General features: G+C 44.5%; 1 protein-coding gene across 1 annotated transcript in view; it reads right to left on the bottom strand.

The window, feature by feature from the left end:
* LOC149349862 (uncharacterized) overlaps positions 1 to 23,793 on the bottom strand; it is a 42,300-nt gene extending 18,507 nt beyond the window's left edge. Inside the window, exons 1-5 of the mRNA XM_089578836.1 lie at positions 23,693 to 23,793; positions 23,484 to 23,574; positions 18,632 to 18,779; positions 11,397 to 11,486; positions 3,413 to 3,473 (exon numbers count right to left, since the gene is read on the bottom strand). Of these exons, the coding sequence (XP_089434962.1) occupies positions 3,413 to 3,473; positions 11,397 to 11,486; positions 18,632 to 18,779; positions 23,484 to 23,574; positions 23,693 to 23,735 (433 nt within the window). The 5' untranslated portion in view covers positions 23,736 to 23,793. The remainder of the gene's footprint in view (positions 1 to 3,412; positions 3,474 to 11,396; positions 11,487 to 18,631; positions 18,780 to 23,483; positions 23,575 to 23,692) is intronic.
* Between the last annotated feature and the right edge of the window lie 2,860 nt (positions 23,794 to 26,653).

Genomic DNA, 26,653 nt, shown 5'->3' with positions numbered 1-26,653 from the left:
TTTTACCATAATCAGCAGAATACAACATGCCTGAAGAACAAAATAAAACTAATGCACAAGTAGAATTTTGGATTTTATAGCAAGACTTTGGCATTATAACAGATAAACCAACAGCGACTAGTAAGAATCCTTTCATATTGGACATTTATTCTGATCATTTGCAAGACGTCAATACGACCTCAAGATCACTCATGAATTAAATGCGTGTGTTCATTGCTTACGGTCATAAAATCCTAAGATGAACCCATGTTCTAGTTTCACTAGAAAGTTCACTTATTCTGTCACCCTTTCCATTATTGCCAGCTAAACACAGTTGTAAATACTGTAAACATATCACAGAGCTAACAGGATGGTGAAAAACGTGGCTACAATGAGTGTTATTTTGATAAAAGTAGAAATCATTCACGTGTTAAAATAGATGACCATAGGAAAAGCGAAGGTACTGAAAACAGACACTACCAAAAAATTTTTGGCTTGCTTGAAATGCAGGGAAAAATGGATGCCCGTATAAATGCACATGTTGCATCTGGCAAGCATTTCAGTGCAGCTGCCATCATTGCTTTGTCCAGTCCTCAAAACAGGTCATAAGGCTGTTAGCTACCACTTTGATTTTTGCCTTCTTGTACCATATCAACAGATGTTAGGCTCCAGGTGTAAATATCAGTTTATTCAGACACCACACTTGTTTTCCTTAGAAAAACTGCCATTCTGAGCGTGTGTTAATTATGCAGGGCAACATGCTTAGGAAAAAAAAAGTTGTCATGATCGAAACAGGAAAACCGACATCTGGTATGGTTCACCGCAATAAAAAATATTCATTATATATAAAAAAAAACACACTTTACTAGCGGCAAACACTGCATTACCACATGTTACTCCAAATAAGAATCGCAAAGAGATATGAGTGCACACACTGATGTGATGAGGTGGCCGGCTGGCTGAAACGATAGTTCAGCTGACAGTTCAGAACACATCCTCGCATGTCTGACCAGCAACCTTGCATGAAAACTAGCACCCATAACTGTTTAGCAATGGCCATCAATGCAAGGTGGCACCCATCAGGCCTGCTTTTCTGCTATCATCTCTGGTGAAGTCTTTAGAAAAAAAAAAAAAATCTCATTTTAACATGCATGTTGATGGTAAATTGGTAACACAACTGGTAACAAGTAACATTCATAACAAACAGTGGCAACTTCCAAATCACCATTTGCTAGATTGTCACAAAGCCGACAAGGCCTAGCAATGCCCAGCAACCATCACACCACCAAGTGCCTGGAAGGCTGGCAGGCAGTGCGTTGTTGCAGGAATCTTGCTGACAGTCTGGGTGCATTCTATTCTTGTCGTTGTGAAGCAGGCAAGCACAGCTATGACATTCACCAAGTCCATTCCTTACGCAGGTAAATTACTCAGCAGGCTGTAATGATGGACTTGTAACCTAGCACTAATAAGGAAGGGAGATGCTTATTATCTCCCCCCTCTACACTTTTACTAACTACCATCCAACAGCCTCTCCTAAACTCTTTCCTTTAAAGAAGAAGAGAGGGAGGGGTAAGTATTTTCCTCAAAAATGTTCCAAAATGCCAGAATTTTGCGTGAAAGTCCTGGAATGGCACATTTAATCATTTACAGGCATTTCCAGGCAAATGCCTAAATTTTCGGGCCCTAGGTGGTACAGTCAAACCATGCTGCAACGAGAACTTTGCTGAAGCAGGTCTCTCATCACAAAATCTGCCGAGAACAGTGACAGATATGACCAGACGGTGCATGAATTACCTCCACAGATCAGCAAGCTTTGGTTACTTCACCCTTCTGACATCAGCATCATGGTATCATTTCCACACTTCATTAACAGCTACAACATGACTTCATCCGCATGAACTCCAGTAAGATTCCAATTGCTTGAGGTTTTCACAAATGGCACCAACTGATGAAATTATTCAACTTTATACATGCCGCTCAATACTGCGGCAGCAGCCGCAGTTGCCTTATCAGCATGATCGCGAAACTTTTCTCTGTGTTTATGACCTCAAGGAGGGGGGGTACTGTAAACATCAAGGTGATTTCACCTACATTTATTTCTTATTTTGGTTTCCGTTTCCAAGTCTTCACGCAAGAACTACATCTAAAACCAGGATGTAACAAAAAATTGAGATCTTTTTTCAATTTTGTTATTTCCATGTTCAACTGTATATAATGCAAAGGGGGGGATTGATTCTACAAGAAAACCAAAGCTTTGCAGCTCAGTGTTATTTATAAGGCAATACTGTACTTAAGAAACGTGTGCAACACAACTTGGGCCTGGCAAAACCACCAACGCAGTGTTGCTGCACCTTTGCTGTCTGCTACCACTGCTTTCAGCTGCCCAGTGCTGTGAACATCCCCCCCTTTTTTTTCTCTTCCCTGCTCCTCACTTTTACAGTCTTCCTTTCCCACAGCGACCTGTGCTGCCTTCTTTTCCCGTTCATAGCCAGCATTGCTTTTTTTTTCTTTTGCATGCCGCGTTCTTTGCCTCGCAGCCTCAAGGCCTTCAAAAAGTTGGCTTCTCCTTGCAGCTCACTAGCCCTTAGGTTAAGCGATCTCAAAAAGCACCGGTTTATAGTTTAAAGTTGATATCTATTAGCCTCCTCCTGCTCACCTTGTGATTATGTTATCACCTGTCTTAGACCATGCGCATGCCGCAATGTTGTCATTCCGCAGGAAGTACGCCACCATGGACAGACATTCTTTACTACAATCATTCCTTTATTAAAAAGTCTTTACAATAAATGAAAAAAAAAAAGTAGTAGTAATGTCGACTACGGAAGGCGAAACGAACCTCAGCTATGTCAATTTTACTATAGCAGGGTTCTACTGCATTGTCGTTCATACAATGCAACAGCATTTTCAATCATAAGGTCTAAAACTGCCTGTGCAGCACTCTTTTCATACTAACAGACAGCATTAGTATTTTTTTTTCCATGTCATGATCAAGAAATTTCCCTGCATTAAAAAAGAAAGCTGCTATTAAACTGCACACAGAAATGGACTCTGCTTATTCTAAGTTGTCTTTGCACAGCCATTCAGACATGGCAGGAGCAATACTTGTTGGTGCATGTTTCCAGAAAAGGGTTATAGCACCGAAACAGACAACACACAGAAAGCCAGTCTAGAAAGCCAGTCTAGCTTTCTGTGTGTTGTCTGTTTCGGCGCTATAACCCTTTTCTGGAAACAGCAGGAGCAAGTGGAACTAAATCCAAAGACCTAAACTGAATGGTTATGTTGTTGACAGAGCAACAAAAACTGTGATTAAGACACTTCTGCTATCTGTTTGGGAGCTCTGGAATTCCACCAGAAAAGTTCGTTGAAGCACTGCACAGTCGCAAACTGCTACACCCTGCAAGATGGCAGAAATAAATGTGACAAGTTTGGTTACCTCGCTTTGTTCCAGACGACTTCGTAGTTTTTTTGGCCTTTGCAGGCTCTTTCTTGGCAGGCTGAAAATAACATACAACCATCATGAGCACATGCAATACAATTATTTCAACAAAGGAGAAGGTTGGATAAGCTGGCCTTAACCAGAGTAGGCTCATGAGTGTGCATCAGTAAAACAAGAATGCTAACTTTTCACAACCTCTAACACCTTCAATTTAATGTTGCAGAATTACATTGCTCTAAAGTCTATTTCCTTTAAACGTAATTCAATCACATGACACCTAGACTAATTAGGCCAGTACAGCAGAAGTGCATAAAGCTTATTAAACCAGAACGGCTTTAATTAACCTTACAGATAAAAAAAAAAAAACTGGCAGATGGTCTAGCATGGCTAAGCATGGAATATTGTGCAGTAGCACTAGTTATAAAGGGCACTTAAGGTCATTAAGTGTTAAAGGCCTTTACCCTGAAGGCATCTACCTTGAAGGCCTTCACCTAAGTGAAGGCCTGCCAGGTGTACACACCTGACAGGTTGCCCACAACACTGTGAGCCACTTGCTATAAAGCAGGCTTCAGGGACATATACAGGGTGTCCCAGCTAACTTGGACCAAGGTTTATAAAAAAATTAAGCGTTCTTCTGAACTGAAATCACGTGGATGTTGTTGAGGTTTATCTAAAGTTACAGTACCAATTTTTTGCTTCTCCTATTTGAATAATTAGTTGAGATAAATAAATTAACTTTTTAAATATAGCTTGAAATGTTCATGCGTCAATAGGAAAGTTGTGGAGCTCCACAAATATCGTCCTACCCAGGCACTTCTAACGAGACAGACTTAGCGTGGCCGTTTTTATTCGGGAAACACGAAAGCCCGCGGAGTTTAAAAAATACCACGTGACAGCGCGTTCCGTGCGCCCGGATGCGCCGCGATTACACCGCTCTCATCCGTGCTTTGTAAGAAACATCACCCGCTTCGGGCCTTTCGTGCTGCCCAAGACGCGATGTGCTTGGTTCCAAGATAAGCGCCAGTGGGTACGGGCGGGAGTTGAACGAAAGCGCAGCTCCCGTTTCTGCGGCAATAACTGCACACTCACGTTAGCAGAATGCATGCGGAGGAACGATGACAATCTCATGAGTTTGAAGTTGGGAGCAAGATCCCAACAAGCAAAGACGCATATAACAATCCTGATAACGTCGTGTGAATTACGCTGAAAAACAGGTGCCGCGCTTTCATTCAACTCCCGCCCGTAACCACTGGCGCTTATCTTGGAACCAAGCACAACGCGAAGCCCTGTCTTGGGCAGCACGAAAGGCCCGAAGCAGGTGATGTTTCTTAAGAAGCACGGATGAGAGCGCTGTAATCGCGGCGCATCCGGGCGCACGGAGCGTGCTGTCACGTGGTATTTTTTAAACTCCGCGGGCTTTCGTTTTTCCCGAATAAAAATGGCCAGGCTATGTCTATCTCGTAGGAAGTGCCTGGGTTGGACGATATTTGTGGAGCTCCACAACTTTCCTATTGACGCCTGAACGTTTCAAGCTGTACAGTGGAACCTCGATTATACGACGTTCAGGGGACCGGGCGAAACCGTCGTATAATCCGGGTGTCGTATAATCGAAAATGAAAGAATGCGGCCAGTGGCGCTCGGCCTTGCGCCGAAAACTGTTGACCGGCTTCAAGCCCGCGGCAAGTACGCCAATCAGATTAAAAAAGACAAACCCAGCATTTGTTTGAAACAGATTTGCAAAAAAAAATCTTTATTACCGTTTAAAAAAAATCGGTAATTTTTTTTTTGCACCTTTGCCCAACCTCGGCGCATCAACTTTCTTCAAGGGCTGCCACTTCCGGCAGTAGGTCGCCAACATCGTCGCGCGCGCAAGCAAAGCGCCGGATGTTGTCGAGGCTCTGCAACACGTCCGCGTAACTAGGAATGGGAGCGCAAACCTCTGCATCGTTGTCCACTTCCTCTTCGTCCGAAGTTTTATCGTCGGGGCACATGGCATCCATTACTTCCATTACAAAAAGCGCCGTGGACGCCGCTGTCCTCGCTTCGGCGAGCGTGGCCTCGCCCGCTTATCTGGAGCGGACGCATCTGTTGCTGCGACGACGCGCGTCTTATCTTTTTTCTTTATCTTTCCTCTGATCTTTTAACTCTCCTCTATCTGCACTTGGCAGCGGTGGTGGCTTGGTTCGAGCCAGTAGACGGGCCCGTGCACTTTCCTTTTCATCCATCTCTCAGTCGCAACAACAACGCGCAGGCCGTGCCTCCTCGGGACTCCGACTGCACAGGCTCGACGAAAAAGAGAGCAAGTGCACTTGGCGGCCTCGGCAACGCTCTCTTCCGCGCAAAAAAGGGGGTGCTTAGATTCGCATGCAGTTTTTTCTTTTTTTTTTTAAGAATTTTTTTTCAGAAAATAGGGGGGGGGGGGGGGGGGGGGGGGGCTTAGAATCGCGAAAATACGGTACATCCCGGCCTACGTTTGCTGACGACCTTTTTTGACGGACGGTACGAGCCAGCCGTCGTACGAAGCGGGGTCCTTCTAAAATTTGCGTCGTATAACCGAGGTTTTTAATGCATTGTCTCTATGGGGGTTTTGCCGGGACCGCACAAATTCGTCGTAAAATGCGGGTCGTCGCATGACCGGGGGACGTATAATCGAGGTTCCACTGTATTTAAAAATTTAAAAAGTTAATTTATTTATTTCGACTAATTATTCAAATATTAGGAGCAAAAAAATGGTACTGTAACTTTAGATAGAGCTCAACAACATCCATGCGATTTCAGTTCTGAAGAACGCTTAGTTTTTTTATAAATCTTGGTCCAAGTTAGCTGGGACACCCTGTATATGTATGCATGCCCGAAATCAGAAAATGCACGAAGTAGTTCTACCGCATTAAAAAATTGCAGCACATAAATGAAGCACTCTAAGAAATGCATACCCAGCATATAGCCATGTTGCTCCACTTACAATAAACTCTGTGTAACTGAAAAAACAGAGTGCCTAACTTGTCTTTTCACAACTGTGTGACTTAGAATGGGCATTCCGGACTACCATTTAGCACTCAAAACTGCTCATATCAAAACCCACTATTCCAAATCGCTGCTATGTCAAAATAAAAAGTGTGCTAGAAAATTCCACAATAGAGTGCAACAGTGCAGTACAGATATGCCAAGCTTACCAGGAAATGTAATACAGCAGACTCTCATTAATTCAAACTTCAAGGGACCAGAGAATCATCAAAGTTTGAATTTTCAGAAGTGCACCTTGATATGACCCAAAACTAAATGCGACCGTCTTTAGAGATTCCTATGCATACAGACACTATATTGGATCTATTTATGCAAAAGTGCTAAAAGCTTTAGCAGCACATGTAATATGGGTGAAAGAAGTGTAGTTGAAAAAGAATTATCAATAATGTGCTGGTTTCCCAACTGAGTAAAACAACATTAAGACGCCAAGGAACAAGAAAATGGTCTGAATTGCCCGAAGGTTGAATAGTCGAAAGGCTACAAAAAAAAACTTTCAGAAACAGTTTCACACCGCAGCAAATTTAATTGATGAAAAAATAGGCAATGGTCATCTGCTTTTAAGAGAAATGCGTGGCAATGACGATTTTTCTCAATTCCGCCATGGTGCATTGCATGCCCATTGTCGGGAATACCAGCCTCCTCACAAGCAGCAGTGCCCATGTAAGGAGGCATCACCACGTAACGATCAGCTCGTGATGAGCGCGTATTATCGATGCACCAAGCAGATGGAAGCAAGGGAAATGAATATCTGTGCCCAAAAGGCGAGATGCCTTCTAAAAAGAAAGAAAAACAAAAGACACAGCGACACACCAGTTAGCAGCCGAACCAGCGCAAAACTGGGTTTGGCTCGCTGAAGCGGGTTCAACAGTTGCAACCATCGTGGGCTGGTAGCGAAGCTCAGAAAACGAAACTATGCGGTGACAGGGTGACTTCGATCGACATGGCCTGCCTTTGGACAGCTTATGAGTTAACTGGTTCGAGGGGTCGAATTCAGCTCACGCGGCAACGGAAACCTGATGTATCCAACCTCGGATGCTGTTTTTTCACACGTCGGGAGCATAGGAACAAGACAAATTTTCAAACTTTCTGTCTTTCATCGAATTTAAAAGAAATCACTGTACGAATTTGGCGAGTTTAAAATGCCCTGAAGATTTAGCTAGCCAACCAATATTTAGAAATTAGTTTGGATTAACCGACAGTATGAATTTATCAGTTTGAATCTAGAGTCTACTGTACATTGAACAATATACAGTCGACGACCGAAAATTCGGACGGCTGATTTTTCGGACGTGCTTGATTATTCGGACTTTTTCGCAGCACCGCGACATGGCCAATAGAGCCAATGAATAAGAGCGCCTGAAATTTCGGACGCACCGCAACTGACCACCCGATTTTTCAGACCTCGTTCGCACTCGCCGCCAGTACCCAAGCCGCCATATAATCTTAGAGTGGAACCTCACGAATTCAAACTGCAGGAGAGATCGAAAACTTGACCAAACAAAACGAAATTCAAGCTTAAAGGGAGCCTCTTAACTTGCGATGCTGAAATTCTGCGCGAGTCGGCACATTGCACCCGCGTGGTTTTGAATTCTTATTGTTCTTGAATGTCTTCCGCCACACGAACTTGAACCATAGTCCGAGTTCACGGAACTCATTTGTGCCGAGTCTTTCGTCCCGAATTAGGAACGCGAATACAATTGCGGAGCGCTTGATCGCGGAGGCTACGCACGCGCCGTGGCCTCCGCGATCGAAGCGCGTTTTTGGCACGCCGCCGGAGCAGATCGCGGCGGCCATGGCGCGAGCACAGGAGCTTCCAAGTGCCGTCCATGGATGGCGGCCGAGGCCATTATCACCATCAACAACTTTTTTTCTCCGCCACGATTTTCCGCTATCCACATCGGCAACAGTATCGCCAGCTCCAGCTTTTTTTGGCTTGTTAGCGCGTTCGCCATAATAGTTGTGATGGTGGCTTTCGTGTGCTGCCGCCGAGCTTTGCAGTTTTAGAATGTTTTGCAAGCACCTTAAGCTACACGGCTGGGAGTTAGCTCTCGAAACACGATAAGCGTGCAGCGGGCAGGAAATTCAACGTGGCCGAGAAGTGCATCCGAAGATGGTGCAACCAAAAGAGAAACACCAGCTGCAAAAAGCGCGCTTTCCGAGGCAAGCCGTGCGAGTTTCCCGAATCGGAAGAACAGCTGCTCTTCTGTGTGATAGAAGTGCAAAACAACGGCTACACGTTGACAGCGGACATGCTGCGCGGCTTCTTTTAGGATGAGTGTGCACTAGAGCACAGCACCAGCTCAAGATTCGAAATACTCCGCGAGTGACGACTGAACGTAGAATAAATGTCGCTCATTCCCTGGTTGGTGTGTTTTTACTTTTAAAAAAAGTTTGCACATTGCATGTATGGTCCGTACCCCGAAAATTGGCCCTCGAATCTGGAAAAAGAAAGTGCGACTCTTATACGCGTTTATACGGTATGTCGTGCGGCGAAATATAGTCATGAGGAGCTTTAGAATGTGTGCAATACAGCTGGCCGCTTCCTCCGGCACATTGGTATTAAGTTAGTGATTTTTTCGCTGAAATTTGATTTTCCAGACTGCCCGATTTTTCGGTCGTTTTCGCAGTCCCTAGAGAGTCCGAAAAATCGGTCGTCGACTGTACCACGCCACACCAGCACAAGCAGCACTTTCTCTCAAGTATTTGTGTTGCACTGTTGCATCATTTTTCATGTGTAGAACATTGTTTTCAGTAAGTACAAGCAATTACTATTTACTGCATTTTTGCCCAAAATATACATTGTTTTTAAGCCTGCAGTGCAGCTTTTTTTTTTTTTAGCACCAATTCTCGAAGTGCCCAGAAGAAAACATTGAACTGCAGCAACTTGTGATCCCTTTATTTTGAATAGCTAGTTCAGAAATTACAAAAAAATTGCTACGTAATTGCAGAATATAACGTCCCTAAGCGACACACGTGGGATATGAGGGATACCATAGTAGAGGGCTTAACTTGGGGTTCTTTAATGTGCGCTTACACTGCACAGCACACTGGCGTTTTTTGCATCTAACCTCCATCAAAATGCAGCCACTGCTGCTGGGTTTGAACCCAGGTCTCCGGCTCAGTAATGTGAGTGACACTGTGATGCCCACCACCACCACTGCTCCACACATCCTATGACACCCAAGAACCCATAAGTTTTTTAAAAACTTCATAATCCACTTGGCTCTCACAATTTACAATGCATTGAAGCTCGAAGTGACCACCCTGCTGCTGCTACCATTATAAATGCTGAACGGCGGGCCACTTGGAGCAACGTGAAACAAGAGCACGAAGGCTATTACCTGGACTAACAACTGAAGTTTAACAAATAAATGGTTGCCAATAAACCAACTCTTCCCATAGCTTTCATCATGAGGGAGGGAGGGGGGGGGGAATCTGCAGCACAGAATACTGAAACCAGAGAAATGCACCCCAGAAGTGGCTGGTGGAAAAGTTCACACAAGTCAAAAAAAGCTATAAGCAACAGAATGCATGAGCACACAAGATTACCACCGGTGAAGAGGGTCACCTGGCGCTTCACAGCTACAGATGCGCTGTGCAATGCGTTTAAATGAGTTTTCCATTTAAGGCAATGGAAAAATATGAACGGAATGCAAAATCCCAGAGGACAGGTAAAGAAGCACGGGGAGATTCTGGTGCACCACTTTTTCTTTTCATGAATAAGGAATCTTAACTCTTGAATATGTACAGGTGCCCCAAAAGTAATACGGAGCACGCGAGCGATGGCCGAAATGGCAAAAACTGCATGCCAGCGCGCTCTATCAGCAGATGCACAGCAAAGAGCGAAGGGGCGTCGGCACATCCGGCTGACCCATCTAGATAACTTGATGCTCACGTTATCGCCGCCACGAGCGAAGTTGCGCTGCTACCATCAGTGCTCGCCAGGGGCACTTTCAATACATCATGCAAGGATTTGTTGTTTGTCCGCGCCGTATAGAAAGTGGCGTTCGGCAGATTGCATTTTTTGCTTTTTCAGGAATGCCACCATTTTCAGCCTGCGAGACCGCCGTGGTTCGCTCTTCGCTTCACGGCGAGTTTGTGATAATGAAAACAGAGCAAACTTCACCGCATCTGCCAAAACGTTGCTCGCGTGCTTATACTCGTCACCGCACCAACTCGCCGACATGTGTAGCAATAACTTCGGCTGTTCCGCAGAAAAAGATAATGCAGCCCCTGACGAAGCATATATGCGCATGGTGCCGATGGCAAACATTTCTGCACGGCCCGGACGAACAACAAACCATGAGGTATTGAAAGCGCCCCAGGCGGGCAGGGATGGTAGCAGCGCAGCTTCACTCGTTGAGGCGATAACGCGAGCATCAAGTTATTGAGATGGGTCAGCCAGATGTGCCGACGCCCCTTCGCTCTTTGCCGCACATCTACTGATAGAGCGCGCTGGCATGCAGTTTTTTCCATTTCGACCACCGCTCGCGTGCTCCGTATTACTTTTGGGGCACCTGTACACACACTGTCCTCATTTGCACTGTTAATGGTGCATGCATGGCAAACTTATACCTGGTGGGCTGTCAATAAAATCTCAATTAGAAATTCAGCTGATAATGTCCTGTGCACTCCACTGTCTTCGGTTGTATCCATTTAGATTATAAACAGGCCTTTATAAACATGGTACAACTCCCCATCTCTCCTTAATGTTATTACTGCATTTCGCACAAGCTATTAGGTTTCAGCATAGTATGATTTACAAACCGGTACCACACTCAGCGACGTGCTACCTGTGCATGCGCACTTCCAAGAAGCACCAACTGCACAAGCGCAATGGCCCCAAAAGGCCTAGGGCAGGTGAAGTTGGGTCCCCATGTAAGCACATCATGGTGGCATGTCACAGACAACACCGTTCTAAAGTTCTCAGTGCTAAACACACTGAGAGGGTGCTCACCCTAGACTTCTTCACCGCACGGCTACGGCTTCGAACTTCCTCATCCTGCAGCTTGCGAGCCAATTCCTCATCATCGCCATCATTGCGGTCCTGCAAGATCAACAATATTACATGAATATGTGCACAAGAGCAGCACTAGTTTGGTCACCTTGTGGGTGGTGGATGATTTAAAAAAAAAGTTGCCCAACTTCGGCACATGCGAGGTTGTCCCATGGCGACTGTACAGTAGAACGTCATCAATTCAACCTTCAGGCGGCAGTGGAAAATAATGTCCGAATTATCTGAAGGCCCGAATTCACAACTGTACCCCCCCTTTCAAACACACAAAATAAAAAGCTTCCAGAAAAATTTATTAACATGAAAACCAGGGTGGCGGTAATCTGCATTTGAGACAAAAACTGCACAGCAATGACAATTTTTTTGAAAAACATCAGATGCATTACTGTGTGCACACTCGCAATCGTTAATGCAGAACTGCTGCAGAATGACAAAGGCCTCTGTAGCTTCCTCCACAGTGCAACACGGTAGCAGTGGAGCCGCCACACAAACTGCATAATCTCGTCTGAAAAGGTGCCACCACACAAAAAGCAAACAACGCGTGGCAAGCATGCAATTTCGTCCCAGTAAATGAAACGAGAAATCAAGTAGACGGAAGAGGGAAAGATCCACAGCAGTGGCTCAGTCGTTAGGGCGCTCAGCTACTTAGCCGGAGAACCCAGGTCCAATCCTGGCCAGAGTGGCCACGTTTTGATAGAGGTGAAACGCAAAAGGCGCCCCTATTCTGTGCAATGTCAGCACACGTTAAAAAACCCCAGGTGGTCAGAATTAATCCCGAGCCCTCCACTGCAGTGTCCTTCATTGCTTTGTGCCACCGTCAAAACCCCCCAATTACAATTTTTCGCATCAGACGGCATTTCGCCTTCTGGTGACAAAACTGCAAAGAACTGCACTCGGCTGGACGATGCATGGCCAGGCCGCCATTTCCATGACCTGGAGCAAGACTCAAAAAAGAGAAACCGAAACTAACGACATGGACATTAGCACGACCACTTGCTATGTCGTTCACATAGTGACGCTGCCACTGGCAGGGAATGCGTTAGAATTCACCAGCAGCATCCCAATTAAAAAGAGTCTGATGCCACAGCAATGGGCGTTTGCTGGGACCACGTCGGTAATCCGAATTATCTGGATTTCCAAATTAACGGGGGTCGAATTAACAAAGTTTCACTGTATTAATTTGGAGCTCAGCGGCACAAGTACACGAAGTCATTAATATAAGAAGCCATGCTATCAGTCACTGACAGCTATTTACACCTTATCAAGCATAAAGATGCAACTTTTTTTTCCATGCAGTCTTTTAAAAGCTGTATAACCTCAGTTCCACTATACCGTATTTACTCGCATAATAGGCGCACTTTTTTTCCAGAAAATCCGGCTCAAAGTTCGGGGTGCGCCTATTACGCGGGGTAAAATTTCCGGAAATTTTTCGACCCGCAAAATTGAACACACCGCGTAAACGCACTCGTGTACGGGCCGCACCCCGTTTTCGCGAAGAAAATGTTAAAAAAAAAAAAAAGGTCCGTGTAAGGGCCGCACCGAAACTTTCGGAATGCACGCGCCGCGCCGAGGCCTCCGCGATCGGCTCCGGCTGCGCGCAACGGGCGCTTGATCGCGGAGGCCACACGCGCACAGGAGCTTCCAGACGCCACCCAAGGCCAAGCTCATCATCATCATCGTTTTCCTCCGCCGCGAGCTTTCGCTATCTATATCGCCATCAGCATCTCCAGCTCGTTTTTTTTTTGTTGTTGTTGTTGCTGTCAAGTGCCGGGATTTGCGGTACCGCGATAGTTATCGTGGTTTATGGCTTTGCCGCGGAGCGCTGATGAGGCTTTGCCGCGGGCAAGCACCTTAACAGCTACACGGCTGGGAGTTTGCTCTCGAACGCGGCAAGTCGGAAAATACGTGCGGCAGGTCGGAAAATACGACGTGGCCGAGAAGTGCGGCAGTTGCGACTGCGGCGTCCCTAAATTTTCGTACGCGACTCCAAGCGCCGAGGTTTTCGCGGGCCTAAGTCGGGAACGTTTCCGGCTGGAGATGAAGCCTTCCAAACAGACGTTTAAAGTGAGCATCCCTGAAAACTGTGTGCGGCTGTTCTACGCGATGTCGTTGTACGTGCTGTGGGTCCGCAGCAGCTGCGACGGCAGCAGCACTAGTAGGGACTAGTAGTCAGTTCAGCAAAAACTTTGTTAAAATAAAGATTGGGAAGCGGGGGGTGGCGAGGCGTCGGCCTGCAATCGTGTAAATACAGTATTGATCACAGTGCCAAGTTCGGGGTGCGCCTATTATGCGCGAAAATAAAAAAAATCTGATTTTTCGCGCCCTAACTAGGGGTGCGCCTATTATGCGAGTGCGCCTATTACGCGAGTAAATACGGTAGTTTGCGATTATAATTGATGCTTTATATAAAATACCATACTCTTAAACGCAATTGAAGAATGAAAAAATGCATTTTTACGCACCAAAAACTACACCAGAGCTATGCGGTACTACTGCAAATAATAATAACAAAAAAAAGTCACAGGTGATTAATGTGATTCATGCAGTGTTATGTATGTGCTAGCATTACAGTCTGCCCGACATTTGCGTCTCCTATACCCAGCTTCAACTGCTAGATGATCTGTTTGTGCCAGTGCTTTCACAATGGGTTGGTGGAGGCACCTGGAGGTTCGATCAAGGTGGGTGGAGGCCTCTGGAGAGTGGAAGTTGGTAGGTGGCAAGGCGGGAGATACATTTTCTCTGGGATTGACCACGACGTTTCCTCTTTTCCATACCCTCTCCTTATTCTGATAGGCCACTGCATTTCCTCTTGTCCCTCTCATCCCCTTCTGTGATTGGCCTCCACATTTCATCTTCTCCACTCTCACACCTCCTCCGCACATTTCACTCGGTGGCATCACACAATACCAGACAGACAGATTTTGCAAAGATGGTGGTAGTAATGCGAGCACGTTAAAAAACATCAGCATGCATCAACAGCCCCTCACTCAACACATGGTGGCATGTGGTGGTGATGTGTGCTAGCACTCCCTTCCATGGTGGGCAAAACTGAGGGCATAGTTTATTTTTTAAAAAATAGCGATGGCAAGCAAAAATAACCAGCTATAACCATCATATTAACGTGCGTGTGTGTGCATGTGTATGTGTTGACACTTGATGGCACCCATAAAAGATGGCGTCTTCATACAACCTGGCAGCTGGCAGTTAAATTAATGATTGGTTGCACAAGGTTGCTCAATCCGGGATTGCACAAGTTCCACAAGTGGCAGCACCTGCCATCGCAGGGCAGTGCCGCACCGCTTAACTGCTGCACCACAGCGCCACGAGCGGTATGAGGACTCCCAGGGATCGATGAATGTTAAGGGGAGACTCTGGTCTTGAAATGAACATTTTTATTATTAAAGATAATGAAATTCGGTGTGTATATGTGTTTCTTCTTCCTGTTTTCAAAAACTTAATTACTTTCAGTATATCGGAATTAGTTCCCATGTTATAAGAAAATAACTGAAGCCTAATTAGTTAAATTCTTATGGGTAGTTAAGACAACATTTTTTTCAGTTTCGATTGAAATGGCACAGTAGCCAAGGACCTGTTATTTGGTGCTATGCTAATTATACTGTTGAAGCATACCATCAAATAAAAATGTTAAATTTTGCCCTAGCGCCATAATTATGAAGTATACCGTATTTACTCGCATAATGATCGCACTCGCGTAATGATCGCACCCCCGAATTTTGTTGGCAAAATTCAGTTTTTTTTATTCCCCGCGTAATGATCGCACCCCGAACTCGCCGCGGCAATTTGGCGACGATGATCGTACTTGCTTATCTGTCTGATAGATGCCACGTGCAGATTACCATCTTGCCCTGTCAGCATTGCAGCGGCAGCCGCCTGTTGGTTGACCTGCGGTCACACGCGCAGTCTAAATGCGGCTATGCTTAACCGCGGATACCAAACTTAACTGCGGTTATCTCGAATCACGGTTCGCCGTTGTCGCAAGTCTCGCCACCGTTCTGGGTTGCGGTGCAACGAACGAAGTGACGCGGTGATCCGGCTGAACTTTGTTTTTGTAAATAATAAGCCCTGGGATACGGGAACGTCAAAAATGAATCATCCTTGAGGATCGCGGGACTGTACCGAGTTGCTGGTAGAAGTAATAACTGCGATACTAGCTAGTTTTATGTTCTCAGCCGTGCAGCCGCTGTTGCCGTTGCAGCGCGAGTGACCCGATCTGCTTGGCCAGTTCCGCTGCGAAGACATCGCTGACATCGATCGTATATATTTCCTTTAATATGAAACAATGAGGTTGTGAGTAAGGCAGCGCCATAAGTAGAACATTCATTATAGCGTTGGTCAATTCAAAAGCGCCGTCCACTGTGGCTTCGTTACAAAACAAGTTAGGCCTAGCTACGACTAGGGAGTACAGAGCGCCGTCGTCCGCCGCGCTCGTGGGCGGCACCATTGCGGTAAGCGCGCGGAATCCAGTGCTCCGAGCGTTGCGAACGTGTCACCTAAGTACATCAAAGATGCGGCAGGGACCGGACATTTTTCGGCGTAACGGCGGTAAAATGCATAGCTTGAGCGCCGTGGGATGTTGCTGTTATACGCTGTTGCCGCGCTATCAGAAGAGATCGAAGGCCGCACTGCCTTTTTTTAACGTGATCTTGTAACGTGATTTAGTGTGAAGAAAGTATGCTCTTGAAGTGGGCCAGCTCTTGTGCTTTTCGCACTCTACCTTATCGGTTAACGACGTAAGCCGAGATCGGTTCGCGATAACCGCGGTAGCGCGCCCATGTGATAAGGGTTGTCTGCCTGCGACTTTTGTGCGTTTTCCGTGCTCAAAATTTTTTCTTACCTCGCGTAATGATCGCACCCCTAAATTTGCGTCAATCTTTTGGAAAAAAAACTGCGATCATTATGCGAGTAAATACGGTAGTTAGGCGACATTATGGTTCACAAAATTTCAAATGTTTGACTCAGCCAAACAAAAACAACATTGCTCGAAAGTTAGTTATTTCTGAATTCAACAGTATAAGAATAATTGAAATTGCACCATAAAAACATAATAAAAACTTCCGTAAGGCTAGTCATGTTGGCAAAAAACACAAAGCTGAGAAAATCGCAATTGAAATGCACGCGCCAGCCATTCGGAGGTTGTTGTAAAGGCCTCTAAAAACCAGCAGAATGTGCATGTTCCACAAATATGAGTAATACCAGGTAGTGAGGAACGGGTCCAGCTTTCAAACGGTCATGGGGACTGACGGGTGCTAAGTCCTGCTGCATTTCACTCCGAAATCACCATTTCTGGGCTTCGTAGGCGCGAAATATATTGATATTGAAGTAGCCGAAGGTTGAATTTAGACCTTAAACCTTTTAGGCAGGAACTTTATATTGATACCGAATATACCATTTTTGCAAAATCAAAATTTTCGCATTTTTTGATCATTTCTATACCCGCGTCTGCTTTTAAGTAGAGAACAAAAAATTCTGCAGATACGAGCATTAACCCATTAGCTAATACGTCATACCCTAAAGCGAAGCAGGGCCCGCGGTACGGAGCGAGCGCGCAGGTCAGAAGGGGTGCGTTGGCATCGCAGCAGCAGCTACATAGAGCCATGCAGAGGTAGAGCGCGGCATTGGGTTACATCACGATGCGCGGTAAGTGAGCAGGTGGGCTTATGCCTTCTCACACATAAGAAATCGTAAGTGTCTCTGGAGACTTTTTTTATCCACACAACACAACATCTTTTCTCTTACCCTCGTAACGTGGGCCCATGATAAGTACAGTATTCATCATTAGATACCAACTTGACCTAACTGCTACCCCAATGAACATGTCAAACACCCTGAAAGAGACTCTGAAGGTGATTTCGTGTATTCAGCAGTAGCCTTCAAAACTTAATGCTCACTACCTCTAGCTCATTTTCAGAGCATTTTGTGCAAGCTTAAATGCATTTTTTCCCTCTAGAAAAACACGGTCAGTCAATCTAGCCACCTGCTATCTTTCACTCCCATTTTGACCCCTTCCTTCACAGCATGGTTGAGGTTTCCACTGAGAGACACACAGTTACAACGCTTTTCCTTTTCGCGCAGCCTATTTTCATTTCATTTCCCGTATTGTCAAAGCAGCAAGTGATGTCGTTCACGACATCAGAATATGACTTTGCTCCGAGACCAAGACAAACTATTTGAAACAAGTGACACCACAACCTGCTCATAACAAAAAATTAGTCACAAGATATGCACGAAGATAGTACAGCAAGTATAAAAAACAGTGTGAAAATGACCATAACATCAGCAAGAGCAATGAATACACAAACCTCAGGGTGTGAACTAATGGGATACAATTTTACACATCTCATATGCGAGAAGGTACTAAGTTGCTTGTCTTCTCTATTTCTACAAATAAATACTCTGGCAAGACATGCTGTGGTAAGTGAATTTCATTTCAGTCCCTCTCTGGGCTTAGGTGGTTGCAATTCAGGAGATACACAAAATACAACGTGGCAGCCACTAAACAAAAGGATTTTAAAACAGGTGCTCAGCAACAGCAGTTCACCCATCTTTGGAGGGAGACTACTCTTGTTCAAAGTAAACATGTATTATTAGAGGGCAGGTAATCACAAACTGTTTACACGAGACCAAAATCATTTTGTTGCACTACATAACATTTCAAATACACTGCTGGGCACACCTCAGGGCAGAACTGCCACATACCCTCTAATACCATGCATCACACCACCCGTACTAACACTTTTATTGCATCTTTACTACTAGAAAAGGGGCTGTAGTGACTCGGAGGTTATGGTGCTCGACTACTGACCCGAAAGACGCAGGTTCGACCTCGGCCGTGGCGGTTGCAGTTCAATGGAGGCAAAATGCTAAGGACCTGTGTACTGGGCAATGTCAAGGCAAGTTAACGAACCCCAGATGGTCGAATTAAATGGTGCCCTCCATTACGACATCCCTCATAGCCTGAGTCACTTTGGGACATTAAACCCCAGAAACCGAAAGATCTACTGCTATCCTAGCTGTTCCCTATTATGTTGTGGTGTGCAAGTTCCTCGCATTAACTAGCTTCCATTCATTTTGTTTCACTGTTCAACTATAGTTATGCACAAACATGTATGCATGCCACGCCTCCATCACGTGGAAGCAAAGAAACTGCAAAAACTTACTTCATCATCATCATCCATCTCACTTGATGAGCTGCCCGTAGGTGACGCAGAGCTCGTAGCGCCGTTTTGCTCATCACTGCCTTTGGGTTCCTCTTTTTTCTCGGTGGGTGTAATCAGCTCCATCACCAGGTTGTCAATTTCCTTTTTCCTACCAAAACAAGTCACATGAATTAGAAAAGTTGCCATAATCAGTCCCAATGTGTCGCAACACAATAAGCAAAGCACAGCACAACTCCAGAAATGTATAAAACAAGAATGCATGCATAAAGCAAAAAAATGACATCTGCAATTCTTTATGCTTTCCCTTTTAATTCATATGCCTATTGCAGCTTCAGTAAAACTGACATACATAAGAATTGCACAGAAACATTGAAATGAAATGCCACCTGCTGCAGAATACTCAAAAAGGCAGAACAAAACCTCCCAGAACCAGCTGGAGGTGCACCATTGCTGCTGGTGCACTGCAGGAAAAAAGGATCACTTTTATTCCAACCCAACACAGCTGTTACTCAAAAATTTTAACTTTTTCCCAACATAATAGTATAATAGGTTGAACTCTAAGATCAAAAAGGAACATTTTTCTGCTGCATTTGGCAACAATCCAAAAGATGAAATGGTATGACCCCAAACTAGCACAGAAGCTTGCTTCATATCAAATTTCCTGGCCTTGTAACTAGGATGGATCACTGAGTCACTCAAGATTACGAGAGGAAGGGTCACCGATGTTGAATGTTGCACACAGGGGCTTGCCAATAACTGCTGTCACTGCTATCACCTACACCCCAGCAAAAAATGCCATAACAGAGGGGACTGCAGAGTCAGTCAATCAATACATAAGATAATCAAGTCTGAATACACTGCTCGACAGCTCACCCTTAAGGGCAAAGCAATCACTGCCCTTGTATTGTAATTATGCGCTCTTTTGTCTATATTTCAGTTCACGCTGCAGCTAGTTCCATTAAAAACTGAACCAACTTGCCCTAAAAGCTCTTCAGCTTTACTAGGCACTTGCATTATTATTTTTTGCATTTGTATGCATAATCTTCAAACAGGAGACTAAAACCTGCTTGTTGTCAACTTCTAGCATTTGTAAAATGAATATTCAATGCTTATGTACTGCCTTCTTAAACTCCGACTTGATGTATATGCCTTGTTCAACTTAGTTAATTTTATTGCATGTGCTGTCCGTTTTCTGCAACCACCTCAAATATGAGGATACCAAAATGTTCAAATATATTTAATTAATAGATAAAAACTTTCCAAAGGAGGCTGAAAATTCAACTTTCAGTCTGCATCCCGGCCAATTGTTTAACAACTGTGTGGAGTTAGGACCACAAACTTCACACGCCTTTATCAGCTCTCATCCACACACACAAAAAAAAGCATTCAAGTCTTTAAAGCAAAGACAAGCTCTTATGCTATACAGTCATGCCCCCTTCATCTGGACACTTTGGCTCCCGAGCAAAAGTGTCCACACAGAAAGTCATCCGCAATATTGAATCATGAAGAAAAACAAACGGAAATATAAAAAAAAAAAAAGCTTTATGGTTACAGACTGCTTATGAGCATAGTGGCGGGTAGTGAAGGAGAAATCGGGCAATCTTGGAAGTTCCAGGTGTATTACTCTGATCGCCATTATCTTTAAAATCACGTGGTGCAGGCTGAAGCATGTTTGAAGTGCCTCGTGGTCCATGAGACGCGTGATGGTACCTCTTGGCGTGATAAATTATCTCCTACTACGGCTGTTCACATCCCAAGAACTCTGTACTCATTCGGCAGCTGCTGAATGTAGTTTTCAACGTAGCGTGCAGATAATTTTTTTTTTTTTTTCAGCCATTGATGCAATGCGAAATGGTAAGGCACATTGCCAGGGCACCTTGCCACTATCACACTACCCATCACTATCACTTTCACACAACCTTTTGTTGATGTTCTGCCCTCAAAATACAAGGGGCAGAACATCTGGTCAATGCCCTCGGGATTGTGTCCTCATCGCTGTCCATATTAACGGGACAAAAATATAGGGGTCCCAATGAGCTCTGTGCGTTTTCACACTCTGTTGTTTGGACAGCATGTTTCCATACTAACGAGGCGTAAATACACTGAAAAAGTTTGGTCCCCTTGAAAGTGTCCATAATTTGAGTTGTCTGTATTAACGGGGTTGTATGAACGAGGCACAAATGTACTCCAGGACCACCTCCTACAGCTATTCTGTGGTGGAGGCTATGAGCACAAGGTGATGACATCGTTAAGTATACTCTTCTCACAAGCTTACAAAAAGCCAACCTGACTGGTGGCTGTTGCGTCACGCATATAGCTTCTGCTCTATGTCCATATGAAGTCAGTAAATAAGGCTATGAGCTCAGTGACTTACCAAGAAATAAAGCATTTGCTACAGGTCGTACTTAATTTCACGATTATCAGGAAACATTAGCCCAAGCTTCCCGAAGCATTTGCAACACTTGTTAATATCTTCACCAATGTGGATTCCCCAAACCACACACAGGTTTAGTTTATTCACCAAACTGACAGGTACGCAAGTGCAGATAGCCATAACAGCATCAGCATAACACTGAACAATATAAATACACCAGACAAAATAAACATCAATAATTACGCAATAATTTAAACTAGCATTTCTCAAGCCAAGAGATGTTTTCTTGCAATACTAACACTGATTCCACACAGATTAAACTATAAATTGTAAATCACGAGGTTTGAAGTGACAATGACCTCCACACTGATTAGTAGACCTCTCTGACACAAGTAATACATAATGTATACAATCAATTTTAAGTTACGTTTGAAATTAGCACATGCAACAGAATAAGTAGAACTCAGTACGAACTAGAAAACAAATAAAGATCATGCCAAAAAGCGAGCCCACTATAATGGCAGTGAGAATTTTCTAAATATAAGGAAAGGGAAAAGCTCATCAGGAAACTAATTTCCACTCTGCAATAAAATAGCTCACATAATTTGATATTGCCAGCGAAAATATTAAACTTAACAAATTTACAAATTTATTACCATTAAAAAAAAATGCACCCCTTACATAAGACTAAGGTTATACAGAAAAGGAGACAGCCCAACGAAGACCTACAAAGCAGGAGCATACTTCTGGCACACTTTCAAGACCAAACTTGGCTCATGACACACACGGTATGGAGCCTGAACCGGGTAGAAAATAACATTGGTTGCAAAACTGCTCCCATTCTATACATGCCATCCAAAAGGGTAGCTGGGCTGAACAGCTTTTAAATATTAAAGCCTGCGGTAAATAACAACAATGACAAGAGTAAATGTTTTGGGTACACTAATAAGTTCTGTGCTTATGCACCCAACAGCTATATATTGGATGGTCCCTAGCTGAAAGCACACATCATCTGAACAAACAGAGCCCAACAGTAATAAAATAATGCTCAATGAAATCCCTGTCAAGCTTGATTAAAAATGTCAGCTTATATGTTCCAAGTAGGTAAATGCAAGCAGCCTTCCCAAACAAGCTCAACTCACATACCACCATTATTCAATGCCTTAAATATGTGGATTTACTGCTTGCCTGAACAGAAGCATTAAAGAAACAATCTTATCTTTAACTTAAGCACATGTCATTTTGTCATTGCAATTCTGGTGCGCCTAGCACGCACAGGTTTATAAACATACTAGGTAATGAAGATTACTATTTTTAAAGCGATCACACGCTGCTGTGGAAAAACAATAACACAGCTAAACAAACAAAAATATTAGTGGCGATCACAGTACCAAAAAGTATTTTTCAAATGCTTCTAAACCACGTCTGGCCGTTATCTCGCGCGAAAGTCTCCTTTTATCGTCGTCTTTCTCTAACAGTCAGTTACGTGACAGCAGCATACGCCAACATTTCATTCGTAAAAGAAAAAAAAAACTATACACAAAGCTGCAAACGGTCAGGCGCACGAGATGAAATGGACGCTCGACACATTCAATGCACGAGCTCCTCCCGACACCTTGCCGCGTCTTAAAAATACACATTTATCTTTGCAGCACGCAGTATTCTCGAGACGAGCGAAAAGAACGAATCGCAGAACGGCACGTTCCCGTAAAAGATACAAAGCTAAAGGTTTCACACGAGCGCAGGGCGCCGCAATGCAAGCACCTGGCTCACACGCGGGGCTCAGGCTCGATCAAAAACGCTTGACACTTCTGCGCTAGCGATGATGCCGAGTGCGGATGAAATGCTAAGAAAGCGACAGAAAGCTAGGCGCTGACAATCTAGCAGTACGGTGCCGAACACGACAGGCCGTAGACAGTTGGACAGTAGCGGCTTCATTCCTCAGCTACAATCCCACGCGCTCGCGACCACCGAACGCAGCCGAAACGACGATGTTACGCTAACGTTCTAATTTCACACACTAGTCTAAGCCCCGCGACTCACAAGTTGACAGGCACTCGACAGACGCGCACGGAGGCCAGCGACCATTCGGAGTTAGCTTGTGCAGTAACTGATGTCACTTGCGTCGCAGCGGCTCGTGCGACGAACGAGCTAGGCAGCATTTCGGCGGGCGTTTTTTTTTTTTCTTTTTCTTTTTTTCGCCCAGGCCTCAATAACCACCTGCAACGGTTCAGTTTTTGAAGTATGAACAGTACACGCCAAGTGGCAGTTTAACCACAGCAGCCACAAGCTTGAGAAAACAATTACAGAAGGCGCGATCGCGAACGGCGTCTATCACCACGAAATGCTTCGGCACGCGACAGCTAAGCCTCGCATCTCATACGCGCATTTTGACTGTCTATATAAAGCAGCTTAACGACACACTGCCCTGAGCAGCTGACAAAACAGCGAGTACGATATCACGTACGCAATGCTCACCTGTCAGTGAAATCAATGCCATACTTCTCTTCTAGCTGTTGCCGGATTTTCTTTGATGAAAGAGTGCTCAGATCGGCACCTTCCAACATCTCTGGAAGCACATCACAAGCACGCACAAAATTAGCACGATATCTGGCAGACCATCTCTTCGCATCTTTTCCGATCACAAGCGCTAAAATGAGGGCACGTAAAAACAGACATTTTTTTACCCGAAATTGACTTTCGAAGTTCGCTAACCGGTACCTCCGCCATCTTGCCAGTCGGAACACACGTGCTTCCAAGGTGCTGCCACCTGAGCTGCTACTTTTGCAAGCTGTTTACCAACAGAAGAGCGGCAGTAACAAAATAATATCAAAACTTATATACGCAAAACAACTTATAATACTTGGTTGCACATTTTGTTTTGAGTATTAAGTTGTTTAACTTATGCGCAAAAATATTTGCAATATGCATTTTGCTCAGCAAGCTTTCGGTTTCGTTCTTTCATTTACGGTGTGGCCACTTGTTCGTCACACTTTGCTTTATATATCGAAAAAAGCATCCTTATATCGGTAAAAGCACCCAAATTCTGGCACGGGCATATACGGGTGTTTTTCTTGCTGCCCCATTGTAAAAACACGCTTATTTTCTTCTTCGGGTGGCCTGCGGGTAAGACGGGATGCGGGCACTGCTGCTGTGCCTCCTGCAGCTCTCCCTGTTCGCTTTGTGTAGTTTTCGTTTTCTTTGCAGTTCTTATGTCCGTGGTTGCTTCCTTTTCGTGCCACAGTACCCGAGACCCAATATGAAACTATTATATTTGACCAAGGCACGGAAGCAGACAGACATGGTGGAATAAAGCTGAGGAGGGAGCGCGACGCCAAGCGGCCAGCCTTCGCAAGCCAAGTGCTCGTGAAGCCGCTCTTCCTCCCGTTTTTTGCTCTCCCTAGTTTTTCCTTCCTCCAAGGCTCTCCCAGTCAGTCCCTTATGTTTCGGTAGTTTCAGTGTTGGATGGGTGGATGGATGGGTGGATTGATTGAAGTTTGAAGTTTTTTATAGGATAGGAATCGAGCGCCCCCCTTGAAACGGGGGGGGGGGGAACCATGCTTAGCTTTTTTTTTCTTTTTTTTTTGTACAACTGTGCTGTTAACATGGTTGTTAATTCTCATTAAGATTCGCCATCTTCTTTCACTACTGTTTCCTACACTTCTAACCTTATGTCACCTCTCTGCTTTTCAGCAACCAATCCTCAAATCGCTTTTTGCTAACATTTATTTACATGACCAATGTTATTTTTAAACCCTAGAGCCTCAGGAAGAGTGACTGTGCCTGCATCGACATCCGGATGGATACCATCACATTTGAGTATGAGGTGTTAAATTGTTTCTACAGATCTACCACACACAGCACATGGGTCATCTTCGTTGATTTTTTTTTTTTTGTACCTGCGCGTTCTAAAAAACCCTGACCTAGCTTCAAAGAGTAGGGCACTGCCTCTTGAGTTATCATAGAAAAATTCTTTCCTGATCTGCCTTTACCAGTATCTATATAGTTCAACACTATGCTTCTTTCCTATTGAATTAATCCAATTTTTAACTTCCGCGTATTTAACCTGCCGTTTGGTGCTCTTTCTTACTGGTTACTTTCCGAGTTTTTTTCCGCCACTGTGAGTCAATGCTCTTTCTGTATAAGTATTTAAATACCTTAGCTGCCCACCTGTTATCGTCCAATTTCCTCAGGCGTTCTTCTCTTAGCTTCCCGTGCTTCGAACGATGCCCAGCCCATATCCCCTTGTATTGCCTCGTTTGTGGTTTTGCAGTGGGCACCTAGTGCTAATCTTCCAACCGCTCTCTGATTTACGTCTAATCTCGACTGAACTTCTGCCCTTAAGAAGAGAACCGCATTGCCGAAAGTGAGCCCCGGCACCATTATTCCTTTCCAAATACCTCTCAGTACTTCATATTTGTTGTACCCCCATAATGCCCTATGTTTCATTATCCCGGCGTCTCTTCGTCCTTTTGCCCTAAGAGATTGTTCATGCTTCTCCGTGTATATCTGCCCTTCGTTTAGCCATATCCCGAGGTATTTGTATTCGGCCACTCTGGGTATTTCGTGGTCTTGTATTGTAAGCACCTGATCAGTTGTATCGCGAAAATCATCATATACCTGACTTAGTTGCGCTAAAACTGAAACCTAGAGCGTCTCCTTCGTCTCCACAACAATTAACCAAAGTTTGCAAATCTTCCTGGCTATCTGCTAACAGTACAAAATCGTCCGCATACATTAAACCCGGGAGCCGCTGCTCAGCTACATTTCCGCTTAATCTGTACGACAGATTATAACCTAGATTACGTTCTTGTAGCCTTATTTCCATATTTTTCACATAAAGCATGAACAGCAGTGGTGATAGAGGACAACCTTGCCTTAATCCTTTGTATACCGCCACAGTTGTGGTACTTTTTATCCCTTACCATGTAATTTCAACTTTGTAATGGGAACGACCGGCAGCCGTTCACGCGGTGGGACGAAGAGGTGAACGAAGTGCTGCGTTGGTTTCAACGGCCTCCGACCTGCGCTTCGAATACGCACCTGTACAACTTTATTATCTCGGTAGATTTCCGGTTGAAAATCAATTACCTCATGACCGATACCTACATCTTTTAATATGTTCCACAGGAGTTCCCTGTTCACGTTGTCGTATGCACCGCTTATGTCCAGAAAGGCTAAATACAGAGGTCTGTTTTCCGCCTTAGCTATTTCTATGCATTGGGTAAGCACGAACAGGCTATCATCTAAGCGCCTACCCCTTCTGAACCCATTCTGAAGTTCTCCGAGTATCCTATTACCTTCTACCCATGACTGCATTTTTAATTTCACCGCCTGCATTGCCAGCCTATATATAACAGACGTTATCGTAATCGGACGGAAGGATTTCATGTTCATCTTATCTCCTTTCCCTTTATAAATCAAATTCATTTTACTCTGTCTCCAGTTATGCGGAATTTGCTTATTTGTTATGACTGTCTCCAATGCTTTTATCAACGTTTCCTTGCTTCTTGGGCCAAGTTCATTAATCAGCTCAATTGGAATTTCGTCTATCACTGCGGATGTGGTTTTAGGGATATTTGCTTCCGCCTTTTTCCAGTTAAGACTAGTCAGTCCTAAGCTGTTCTCTATTGCGCTGTCGTGTGTTG

The sequence above is a fragment of the Amblyomma mixtum genome, chromosome 3 (assembly GCF_055824585.1).
Source record: "Amblyomma mixtum isolate Tamu chromosome 3, ASM5582458v1, whole genome shotgun sequence".
In the NCBI taxonomy this organism is placed as follows: Eukaryota; Metazoa; Arthropoda; class Arachnida; order Ixodida; family Ixodidae; genus Amblyomma; species Amblyomma mixtum.
The sequence above is the reverse complement of the archived record's forward strand: the minus strand, read 5'-3'. Positions and strand labels throughout refer to the sequence as shown.